Below are 12,700 nucleotides of genomic sequence, written 5' to 3' on the forward strand. Positions count from 1 at the left end.
TCTATGCAGAAACGCTGGTGAGTTCTCTGGGCCCAAGCTCATCTCAGATGGACCGAAAGACTGTCGAATCGTGTGCTGTGGTCAGATGAGTCCACATTTCAGCTAGTTTTCGGAAAAAACGGGTGTCGAGTTCTCCGTGCCAAAGATGAAAATGACCATCCTGATTGTTATCAGCGAAAGGTGCAAAAGCCAGCATCTGTGATGGTATGGAGGTGCATCAGTGCCCACGGCATGGGTGAGTTGCATGTATGTGAAGGTACCATTGACTCTGAGGCGTATATTAGGATTTTAGAGAGATATATGTTGCCATCAAGGCGATGTCTCATCCCGGGACGTCCATGCTTATTTCAGCAGGACAATGCCAGACCACATTCTGCACGGGCTACAACAGCATGGCTTTGTAGACACAGAGTGCGTGTGCTTGACTAGACTGCTGCCAGTCCAGATCTATCTCCTATTGAAAATGTATGGCACATCATGAAAAGAATTAGACAAAGGAGACCACAGACTGTTGAGCAGCTGAAGTCTTATATCAAGCAAGAATGGACAAAATTTCCAATTGCAAATCAACTACAATTAGTATCCTCAGTTCCAAAACGATTAAAAAGTGTTATTAAAAGGAAAGGTGATGTAACACAATGGTAAATATGCCTTTGTCCCAACTTTTGCTGAATGTGTTGCAGGCATCAAATTCTAAATTTGTGTATATTTACAAAATACAATTAAGTTGGTCAGTAAAACTATTGAAAATCTTTTCTTTGTACTTTTGTCAGTTAAATAAAGGTTCACGTGAATTAACATATCATAGATTTTTGTTTTTATTGCATTTTGGAAAATATCCCAACTTTTCTGGAAATGGGGTTTGTATAATAAAAGTGAAGTAGTTTTCACGGGTTCAAAATCCATTTAGGAATCAGATGGCAGAGGGAAAGATGCTGTTCCTGAATTGCTGAATGTGTGCCTTCAGTTTTCTGTACCTCCTACATGATGGTAACAGTGAGAAAAGGGCACGCTCTGGGTGCTGGAGGTCCTTCATAATGTATGCAGCCTTTCTGAGACACCACTCCTTGAAGATATCTTGAGTACTTTGTAGTCTGGTACTCAAAATGGAGCTGACTAGATTTACAACCTTCTGCGGCTTCTTTTGTCCTGTGCAGTAGCACCCCCTTCCCCATACCAGACAGTGATGCAGCCTGTCAGAATGTACCACATTACATCCATGTAAGTTTTTGAGTGGTTTTATTGACATACCAAATCTCTTCAAGCTCCTAATGAAGTACAGTCACAGTCTTGCCTTCTTTATAGCTGCATCAATATGTTGGGACCAAGTTAGTTCCTCAGAGATCTGGAACCCAGTAACTTGAAACTGCTTATTCACTCCACTTCTGATCCCTTCATGAGTATTGATATGTGTTCCTTCATCTTACTCTTCTTGAAGTCCACAGTCAGCTCTTTCATCGTACTGAAGTTGAATACAATGTTGTTGCCGTGACACCACTCCACTAGTTGGTATATCTCACTCCTGTATGCCCTCTTGTCTCCATCTGAGATTCTACCAACATTGGTTGTATCATCAGCAAATTTATAGATGGTATTTGAGCTATGCCTAGCCTGACAGTCATGGATATAGACAGAGTAGAGCAGTGGGCTAAGCACACACCCCTGAGGCGCATCAGTGTTGATCGTCAGTGAGGAGGAAATATTATCACCAATAACATAGATTGTGGTCTTTCAGTTAGGAAGTTGAGGATCCAAATGCAGAGGGAGGTACAGAGGCCCAGGTTCTATAGCTTATCAATCAGGATTGTGAGAATAATGGTATTAAATGCTGAGCTATAGTCGATAAACAGCAGCCTGACATACCTGTTTGTATTGTCCAGGTAGAATATGGAGGCTAGTGCCCATGTTGGAGCTGACTCTGTTTACAACTTTAGTATTTAACCCTAATGCAGCTTACTTCGATCCTGTGCAGTTCCACCCCATCCCCTCACCCCTTACCAGGTGGTGATGCAACCAGTTAGAATGCTCTTGGAAATTTCTGTAGAAAATTGCCAGTGTTTTTGATGACATACCAGATCACTTTGAACCCCTAATGAAATACAGCTGCTGCTGTGCCTTCATTGTAGCTGCATCAATACGTTGGGTCTAGGTTAGATCCTCATATGTTAACACCCAGGAATTTAAAATGCTCATTCTTTCCACTTATGATCCCCCCCAATGAGGACTGGTGTGTGTACCTTTGTCTTACCCTTTCTGAAGTCCACAATCAGTTCTTTGGTTTTATTGACATTGAGTGCAGGGTTGTTGCTGTGACATCACTCAACTAGCTGGTATATCTCGCTCCTGTACATCGTCTTGTCAGCATCTGAGGTTCTGCCAATAGTTGTGTCATCAGCAAATTTATAGGTAGCATTGGAACTGTGCCTAGTCACACAGTTATGGGCCTAGAGAGAGTACAGCAAGTTGTGGGCTAAGCACACATCACTGAGGTATGCCAGTGTTCTTTGACAGCGAAGTGGAGATGTTGTTTCTGATCCACAGACTGTGGTCTTGCAGTTAGGAAGCTGAGGATCCAGTTGCAGAGAAGGGTACCGAGGCCCAGATTCAGGAGTTTTTCGATTCGACCTGTAGAAATGATTGTGTTAAACACTGAACTACTGTCAATAAGCCGCATTCTGACATACTCTAGGTATTGTATTGTATAGGTGACCCAAGAGCCAGTAAGATTGCATCTGCCATAGATATATTGTGGTGATAGGCAAATTGCAATGGGTCCAGGTTCTTGCTGAGACAGGATTTAATTCTAGTCATAACCAAACTCTTCATCACTGTAGATGTGAATGCTACTAGATATTAGTCATTAAGGCAGCTCACTCTGCTCTTCTTGGGCACTGATATAATTGTTTCCCTCTTGAGGCAGAGGGGAATTTCTGACCATAGCAATGCGACTGAAAATGTCTTTGAACACACCCACCATTTAGTTGGCACAGGTTTTCAGAGCATGCTGAGTTATTCCTTTGGGGCCTCTCACATTGCAAGGTTTCACCCTCTTGAAAGACAGTGTAACTTTAGCCTCCAAGACAGAGATGACAGGGTCACCAGGTGCTGCAGGGATCATCACAGCTGTAGTTCCATTCTCCATTTCAAAGAGAGCTAAAAAGGCTTTGAGCTTGTCTGGGTGTGAAGCATCACTGGTACTCATGGTAAGTTTTGGTTTGTAGGAAATATGTATATACTTTTTACTTCAAGGAATAGGAATAGAATGAGGTGGAGGATAAATACGTGGCTGAGGGATTGGAGCAGGGGTCAGGGACTCAGACTACTGGATCATTGGGACCTCTTTTGGGGCAGGTGTGACCTGTACAAAAAGGAAGGGTTGCACTTGAATCCCAGGGGGACCAATTTTCTGGCAGGGAGGTTCGCTAAGGCCATTGGGGAGATTTTAATCTAGAATTGCTGGGGGGTGGGAACTGAACTGAAGTTATGGAGGAAAGGAAGGTTGGCTCACATATAGAGAAAGCTTGGAGACAGTGCGAGAGGGAGAATAGGCAGGTGATTGAGAAGGGACATGCTCAGACTTATGGTTTGAGATGTGTTTATTTTAATACAAAGAGGATTATGAACAAAGCGGATGAGCTTAGAGCATGGGGCAGCACTTGGAGCTATGCTGTTGTGGGCATTACAGAGACTTGGATGGTGCAGGGGCAGGAATGGCTATTTCAAGTGCCAGGCTTTAGATGTTTCAGAAAGGACAGAGAGGGAGGCAAAAGAGGTGGGGGCATGGCACTGCTGATCAAGGATCGTGTCACAGCTGCAGAAAAGGAGGAAGTCATGGAGGTGTTGTCTACGGAGTCTCTGTGGGTGTAAGTGAAGAATAGGAAGGGGTCAATAACTCTACTGGGTGCTTTTCATAGCCCACACAATAGTAACAGGGACATTGAGGAGTAGAGAGGGAGACAGATTCTGCAAAGGTGTAATAATAACAGCGTTGTGGTGGGAGATTTTACTTTCCAAAATATTGATTGGCAACTCCCTAGAGGGGTTTAGATGAGGTGGAGTTTGTTAGGTGCCTTCAGGAAGGTTTCCTGACAATATGCAGATAAGTCTACAAGAGAAGAGGCTGTATTTGATCTGGTATTGGGAAATGAACCTGGTCAGGTGTCAGGTCTCCCAGTGGGAGAGCATTTTTGGAGATAGCGATCACAACTCTATCTCCTTAGCCATAGCATTGGAGAGGGATAGGAACAGACAAGTTAGGGAAACATTTCATTGGAATAAGGGGAAATATGAGGCTATCAGGCAGGAATTTGGAAGAATAAATTGCAAACAGATGTTCTCAGAGAAACATACGGAAGAAACGTGGCAATTGTTCAGGGGATATTTGCATAGAGTTCTGCATAAGTATGTTCCAATGAGACAGGGAAAGGATGGTAGGGTACAGGAACCGTGGTGTACAAAGGCTGTTGTAAATCTAGTTAAGAAGAAAATAAGAACTCACAAATGATTCAAAAAACTAGACAATGATAAGAATCTAGAAGATCATAGGGCTAGCAGGAAGAAGCTTAAGAATGAAATTAGGAGAGCCAGAAGAGGCCATGAGAAGGCCTTGGTGGACAGGGTTAAGGAAACCCCCAAGACATTCTACAAGTATGTGAAGAGCAAGAGGATAAGACATGAGAGAATAGGACCAATCAAGTGTGAGAGTGGAAAACTGTTTATGGAACTGAAGGAGATAGCAGAGATACTTAATGAGTACTTTGCTTCAGTATTCACTCCGGAAAAGGAGCCTGGTGATTGTAGGGATGATTTGCAGTGGACTGAAAAGCTTGAGCATGTAGATATTAAACAGGATGTGCTGGAGTTTTTGGAAAGCACCAAGTTGGATAAGTCACTGGGACCCTACGGGATGTACCCCAGGCTACTGTGGGAGGCGGGGGAGGAGATTGCTGAGCTTCTGGCAATGATCTTTGCATCATCAATGCAGATGGGAGAGGTTCCAGAGGATTGGAGGGTTATGGATATTGCTCCCTGATTCAAGAAGGGGAGTAGAGATAGCCCAAGAAATTATAGACCTGTCAGTCTTACTTCAGTGGTAAGTTGATGGAGAAGATCCTGGGAGGCAGGATTTATGAACATTTAGAAAGGTATAATATGATTAGGAATTGTTAGCATGGCTTTGTCAAGGGCAGGTTATAGTTTATGAGCCTGGATTGAATTTTAAAGGATGTGACTAAACACATTGATGAAGGTAGAGCCATATATGTAGCGTATATGGATTTCAGCAAGGCATTTGATAAGGTATCCCCATGTAAGGCTTATTGAGAAAGTAAGGAAGCATGGGATCGAAGGGACATTACTCTGTGAATCCAGAACTGGCTTGCCCACAAAAGACCAAATGTGGTTGTAGATGGGTCATATTCTGCATGGAGTCCGGTGACAAGTGGTGTGCCTCAGGGATCTGTTCTGGGATCCCTACTCTTCATGATTTTTATAAATGGCCTGGATGAGGAAGTGGAGGGATGGGTTAGTATATTTGCCGATGACACAAAGATTGGGGGTGTTGTGGATAGTGTGGAGGGCTGTCAGAGGTTACAGCGGGACATCGATAGGATGCAAAACTGGGCTGAGAAGTGATAGATGGCGTTCAACCCAGGTAAGTGTGAGGTGGTTCGTTTTGGTAGGTCAAATATGATGGCAGAATATATAGCATTAATGTAAGACTCTTGGCAGTGTGGAGCATCAGAGGGATCTTGGGGTCCGAGTCCAGGTGATATTCAAAGCTGCAACGCAGGTTAGCTATGTGGTTAAGAAAGCATATGGTGCATTAACCTTCATCAACCGTGGGCTTGAGTTTAAGAGCCGAGAGGTAATGTTGCAGCTCTACAGGACCCTGGTCAGACCCCACTTGGAGTACTGTGCTCAGTTCTGGTCGCCTCACTACAGGAAGGATGGGGAAACCATAGAAAGGGTGCAGAGGAGATTTACAAGGATGTTGCCTGGATTGAGGAGCATGCCTTATGAGAATAGGTTGGGTGAACTTGGCCTTTTCTCCTTGGAGCTACGGAGGATGAGAGGTGACCTGATAGAGGTGTACAAGATAAAGAGAGGCATTGATCGTGTGGATAGTCAAAGGCTTTTTCCCAGGGCTGAAATGGCTAGCACAAGAGGGCATAGTTTTAAGGTGCTTGGAAGTAGGTACAGAGGAGATATCTGCCAGTGGCGGTGGTGGAAGGGGAAACGATAGGGTCTTTTAAGAGACTCCTGGATAGGTACATGGAGCTTAGAAAAATAGAGGGCTATGGGTAAGCCTAGGTAGTTCTAAGGTAAGGACATGTTCGGCACAGCTTTGTAGGCTGAAGGGCCTGTATTGTGCCATAGGTTTGTGCCAACTGCGATCTTGAAATTTTAACAGGTTGTCTGCAACCCAAATTTAATTTTTCTCCATATTCTACTAACTTCATGTTTGTTTTCTCATAGACTCCACTTTATGGACCAATTTATTATCTTTGTATCCATGCTCCACTGCTTGTACGATTTTACTTTTTGGAGCTCTACTGACTTGCGTAGTTAATTGGTATTCTACTGGTCTGCATGTGGCTCTACTGGCCATTGTTTCTCTTTTACAGATATGTTTAAAACTAGCAGCGCAACAGTCCTCAATCTTGATTTCCATCAAATGATGTAAAGGCCATAATTAGTTTTCTCTCAGACTATTTGTAACATAAATGGAAATTCTTACCGTTTTTGCTTAGCCATTGAAAATCCTCTGTCTTCGATTATTCTGAGTTCAAAATCATGACAACACCAATTGACTGATTTTGGTGTGTAAGTCCAAGGTTCTTCTAGAAGTCAGGACTGAGGCATAACACTTGTTGTTTCATGATTGTTTTATTCAAAGTTGATAGAACAGGAACAGAACAGTGACAGGGTCTACTAATTGAAGAAAAGAGAGAAACTAAAAATGGTGGCTAGCTTAAAACAGCTACTTTTTTTGCTTAAAGTTAAGAAAAATATTCTATTTAAATACTTAGATAATACTAATCCAATTAGAAAGTACTTAGCCAATACTGCAGCAAAAAATTGAGCGATCTGAAAATACTTACAGTAACGCTATAAGGTTTGTGAAACCTGTAGAATTTTCTGTTTCTGAATAACCATGACCTAAAATGTGATCAGATTTTTATGCAAGTTTTAAAACTAGACAAACAGAGACAAATAACACAATAACAATGTACTTGTTGATTTGAGAAAAATAATCCAATATTACATGTATTTGTTAGAAAAAGTATGGGGCAACGCCTTTCTACAAAAAGTATTTGGAGTCAGGTATTCCAATCAATGAGATGAGATTGCAGGTGTGGATTGTAGAGGTGCCCTGTCCGATTTTTTTAAAAACACACAGAAATTCAGGTTACTAATGAAGTCTGCTCTTCTCAAGAAAGATCTGTTTATGTGCCTCGAACAAAACAACTTTCAGAGGCGCTTAGAAGAATTGTAGAGTTTCACAAAGCTGGAAAAGGCGACAAGAATTTTGAAAGACCTGAGTGTTGATCAGTCCACAGTAAGAGAAATTTCCTTCAAATGGAGGAATCTCAGTACTGTTACTACTCTCCCTAGGAGTGGGCATCCTACAAATATCACACCAGAAGCACATCATGCAATGAGGTGAAGGAGGTGAAAATGAATCCAAGGGTAACTGCAAAAGACCTGCAGAAATCTCTGGAACTCGCTAAACTCTCTGTTTGTGTTTCCACTGTAAGAAAAACACGGAACAAGAATGGTGTTTATGGAAGGACCCCACAGAGGAAACCACTGCTCTCCAAAGAAAACATTACTGCTCATCTCACGAAGACCACCTGAATATTCTACAATGCTTCTACAACAGATAGGACAAAAGTTGAACCTTCTGGCAGAAATGCACATTTCTACTATGTTAGGACGATAAAGGGCATTGCACACCAACATCAAAACCTCATCCCAACTGTGAAGTGTGGTGGAAGGAGCATCCTGGTTTGGAGCTGCTTTGCTCCCACAGGGCCTGGACAGCTTGCAGTCTTTGAGGGAACAATGAATTCAAAATTGTATCCAAACATTTTACAGGAGAATGTCAGGTTAACTGTCTGTCACCTAAAACTTAACAGAAGTTGGATAATGCAACAAGACAATGATCTGAAAGACAAGAGTCAATCAACAACAGAATGGTTTAAAAGGTAAATTCATGGTTTGGAAAGACCAAGTCCAAGTCCTGATCTTATTCCTATAGAAATGTTGTGGAAGGTCTTGAAGCAAGGAGTTCATGCAAGGAAGCCCACAAGTTGAGGCAGTTTTGTAAGGAAGAATGGCCTAAAATTCCTGCAAGCTGATGTGCTGGATTGATCAACAGTTACCGGAAATATTTGGTTGAAGTTACTATTGTACAAGGGGGTCACACGAGTTACTGAAGGCAAAGGTTCACATACTTTTTCCCCACAAATACATAAAATATTGGATTGTTTGTCTCAATAAATAAATGAAAAATATAATATTTGTGTTGCTTATTTAATTGGGTTCTCTTTACCTAGTTTTAGAACAGGTGCAGATCTGATCACATTTTAGGACATATTTATGCAGAAACAGAAAAAATTCTTCAGGGTTCACAAACTTTCTAGCACTATTGTACTTAATAAAGTGCAAAGAAACTACTAGAGGTATACTTTGTACAGCTACTAGAGACATTTTAAATGGTTATGCATACAAAAGTTACTTAAAATTAAACAGATGGATCCAACATTCTCACTCCTGCACACTCATAGTATAGTACATTCTGAAGCTCAGATTCCTGGGGAAAAAAACAATGCTACTTAAAAGTGCCTCCTCTCTGCCAAACGTCTCCAATCCAGTCAATGTTTTTATGAGAGCTCAGTAGCCAGTTTAATACAGCAGAGCTCCCACAACCAATGTACTCAATTTCAATGTGAATCCTTCCCACAGTCTGAGCAGGTGAACAGCCTCTCCCTAGTGTGAATGCGCTGGTGTACCAGTAAGTCAGTTGACTGAATGAATCCCTTCCCACAGTCTGAGCAGATGAATGGCCTCTCCCCAGTGTGAACTCGCTGGTGTACCTTAAGTTGAGATGACTGAGTGAATCCCTTCCCACAATCTGAGCAGGTGAACGGCTTCTCACCAGTGTGAACCCGCTGATGTGCCAGTAGGTCATATGACCGAGTAAATCCTTTCCCACAGTCTGAGCAGGTGAATGGCCTCTCCCCAGTGTGAACTCGCAAATGTACCTTCAGTTGAGAGGATTGAGTGAATCCCTTTCCACAGTCTGAGCAGGTGAATGGCCTCTCCCCAGTGTGAACTGATTGGTGTGTCTGTAGGATGGATAATTGAGTGAATCCCTTCCCACAGTCTGAGCAGGTGAATGGTTTCTCCCCTGTGTGAACTCTCTGGTGTCTCTGTAGGTTGGATGAGTTAGTGAATCCCTTCCCACAATCTGAGCAGGTGAATGGCCTCTCTCCAGTGTGAACTGACTGGTGAACCTGTAGGATGGATAACCGACTGAATCCTTTCCCACACACAGAACAGGTGAACGGCCTCTCCCCAGTGTGAACTCGCAGGTGTCTCTGCAGGTTGGATGAGCTAGTGAATCCCATCCCACAGTCTGAGCAGGTGACTGGCTTATCCCCAGAGTGAACTCGCTGGTGTACCTTAAGTTGAGATGACCGAGTGAATCCCTTCCCACAATCTGAGCAGGTGAACGGCTTCTCACCAGTGTGAACTCGCTGATGTGCTAGCAGGTCATATGACCGAGTAAATCCTTTTCCACAGTCTGAGCAGGCGAATGGCCTCTCTCCAGTGTGAACTCGCTGATGTATCTTCAGTTGAGATGACCGAGTGAATCCCTTCCCACAGTCTGTGCAGGTGAACAGCATCTCCTTAGTGTGAACTAACTTGTGTGCCAGTAGGTAAAATGATTGAGTGAATCCCTTCCCACAGTCTGAGCAGGTGAATGGCCTCTCCCCAGTGTGAACTGACTGGTGTGCCTGTAGGTTGGATGAGTGAGTGAATCCCCTCCCACACACAGTACAGGTGAACGGCCTCTCACCAGTGTGAACACGCAGGTGTCTCTGTAGGTTTGATGAGTGAGTGAATCCTTTTCCACAGGCTGAGCATGTGAACGGTTTCTCCCCAGTGTGAACTCGTTGGTGTGCCATTAGGTCATATGTCTGAGTGAATCCCTTCCCACAGTCCGAGCAGGTGAATGGCCTCTCCCCAGTGTGAATTCGCTGATGTACCTTTAATTGAGATGACCATGTGAATCCCTTCCCACAGTCTGAGCAGGTGAATGGTTTCTCCCCAGTGTGAATTCGCTGATGTACCTTCAGATGAGATGACTGAGTGAATCCCTTCCCACATTCAGAGCAAGTAAATGGCCTCTCCCCAGTGTGAACTGACTGGTGTGTCTGTAGGCCAGATGCCCGAGTGAATCCCTTCCCACAATTTGAGCAGGTAAACTGTCTCTCCCCAGTGTGAACATGCTGGTGTCTCTTCATGATGGATGACTGAGTGAATTCCATCCCACTACCTGAGTAGGTGAACAGCCTTTCCCCAATGTGAACTAACTGGTGTGGCAGCAGAGTATATGACCAAGCAAATAACTTCCTACAGTCTGAGCAGGTGAATGGACTCTCCCCAGTGTGAACTCATTGCTGTTTCTGGGGGGGATGAGTGACCAAATCCTTTCCCACAGTTTTCTATCAATTCTCTGGTAATGTATCAAGTCAGATGTCAGACGTAGTGAACTCCTTGCACAATAAATGAAGTTGAACAGCTTTTCTCTAATGAACAAATTCTGGTATGTTCTCAGCCCCCGGTTCCAGTGGATTTCACTGAGTTACAGTCGAAAACTTCATTTCAGACTCAAAGCATGTTTCCAGCTGGGATGAGATACTTCGTCATCTCCAAGGATCAACAATAGATACATTGGTGTTACTAAGGAAATAACTGGACAGAGACAGCAACGCTGATGTGTTCTTGTTTTTGGGATTCCTGCTCACAAATTCTTTGCTGTTTCAAACCTGTACAAAAATTTACAAAAGATATCAGTGGGTGAAGGACAGCATTTCAGATGAGATAATTTTAGCCTCTATGGTGAGCTCTGACATCACACTGTAACATTAAGTTTCAACCCAAGTTGGCAGAAGTTGTCGTCCTCAAACTGGGCAGGGTACAGGCATCTGGAATGACAATCAAATTCTCTGACAGTCTTCCTGTCTGTATAAGAATGGGACATTTCTACCCACCTTCAATCTGTGACTTTGCTCAGTTTGACTCTTTCCATTAGCATTATTTACTGCGCGCTCAGAGTTGTGTGACCAGACAGTAACTGAAATGTTGTCACACATAAAGCCTTTGCTGCTGTATAGCTGGAACTCTCTTTTATATATTAATTTAAGGTGCTGCAGTTTTCAGACTGTGTACAAATTTCCTGTGCAGACTGTACAGTTGGAAAAAATGAGGGAACGCTGGTATCATTTCAAGTTCTGGCCATGTCCCAAAGTGCTATAAAGAGCACATGATATTACATGGCTTATCCTGGAGACTTTCTGATCATCCTGACCGCTCCTACTGTGACAGACGGAGGTGAACTCATCGATTGCAATGCCAATGAATATGAAGGGGAGGCAGTAGTCTTTCATCGTGGAGTGAAACACTTTAGTGATGTGAAATGTACAGGTCACTTATTACCAGGACAAAGTTGTTTTATATCACTATGTACCCAGAGAGAACGGTACAAAACATCTTGTTACGGGTAGAAAGGCCCAGAACAAGAAGTAAAACAAAGGTGATTTTCTCAAGGTCATGGAATAATTTTGTTTATCGCGAGTTCCTAATGCCTGGATTTAGACGCCTGGAGCTCGGCAGTGTCTGAGAGACCCGCTCCCATTCCCTCAGCCGAAACTCCCCGGGCCCGGGTACGGATCGTGGTCTGAGAGAGACGGGAAAGGCCGGGACCACGGTGTATTCGGATCTCACAGCAATTGTCCCCCAGTCGGGGTGCGGACGCCGGTGATGGTGAAACTCCCGCCCGGAGCCCCGGTCCTACCTGCCGCCGATTCCCCGGAGCGCATGCGCGATATCCGGCCCCCGGGAGGGGGGGGGGGGTCATCCGGAACTATTACGCATGCGCCATATCCGGGGATTGTCCGGTACCAGTACGCATGCGCGTGTAATCGCCTTGGCATTAACTCCGGAGTTTTCGGGGTAACGTACACTAACTAATTCGGCGTAAGCAAGATGTTGCTAAAGGTGTCGGCAAGTACTGCTTCCTCGCCACAGTCTCAAAAACAGTCCGTGTTTTTATATAGAAAACTCAGCAGCTACTTTACCTGTTGTATTCATATCCATGTGCCAAAATCCAATCCGCTTACAAATGCAGATAATAAACAAGAGATTCTGCAGGTGCTGGAAATGCAGAAAAACACACACAAAGTGCTGGGGGAACTCAGTAGGTCAGGCAGAATCTAAGCAGACGAATAAACAGTGTAGGCATGGGGAAGGGTTTTAGCCTGAAATGGCGACTTTCCATTGATGCTGCCTGACCCACTGAGTTCCTCCAGCATTTTTGCAGAAAGAAGCAACATTTTTTTTCAGTCAATCATTTTCTAAATGTTGCTAATCTTTGATTTGTAGCCACACGCTCCGGTCTGATTGACAC

At 43.7% G+C, this 12,700-nt stretch overlaps 1 protein-coding gene across 3 annotated transcripts; it reads right to left on the reverse strand.

Moving 5' to 3' along the window:
- Nucleotides 1-896: 896 nt before the first annotated feature.
- On the reverse strand, nucleotides 897-12,141 carry LOC132403235 (zinc finger protein 420-like). Of its 3 annotated transcripts, none has more exons than XM_059986661.1 (3): nucleotides 12,089-12,141; nucleotides 6,740-11,060; nucleotides 897-2,625 (listed from the first exon to the last, which is right to left on the reverse strand). In XM_059986661.1, exon 2 carries the CDS (start codon nucleotides 10,557-10,559, stop codon nucleotides 8,949-8,951), a length of 1,611 nt encoding a protein of 536 aa, XP_059842644.1. In that variant the 5' UTR covers nucleotides 10,560-11,060; nucleotides 12,089-12,141; the 3' UTR covers nucleotides 897-2,625; nucleotides 6,740-8,948. The 3 variants fall into 3 exon arrangements, with proteins under 3 accessions (XP_059842644.1, XP_059842643.1, XP_059842645.1); XM_059986660.1 differs by lacking the exon at nucleotides 12,089-12,141 and adding an exon at nucleotides 11,286-12,082; XM_059986662.1 differs by lacking the exon at nucleotides 12,089-12,141 and adding an exon at nucleotides 12,019-12,040.
- Between the last annotated feature and the right edge of the window lie 559 nt (nucleotides 12,142-12,700).

This window comes from Hypanus sabinus, chromosome 12 (assembly GCF_030144855.1).
Source record: "Hypanus sabinus isolate sHypSab1 chromosome 12, sHypSab1.hap1, whole genome shotgun sequence".
Taxonomy (NCBI): domain Eukaryota; kingdom Metazoa; phylum Chordata; class Chondrichthyes; order Myliobatiformes; family Dasyatidae; genus Hypanus; species Hypanus sabinus.

Excerpts from the sequence above, each read along its gene's own strand:
- LOC132403235 (XM_059986661.1), bottom strand. The coding sequence starts at position 10,559 with ATGGAATTCACTCAGTCATCCATCATGAAGAGACACCAGCATGTTCAC.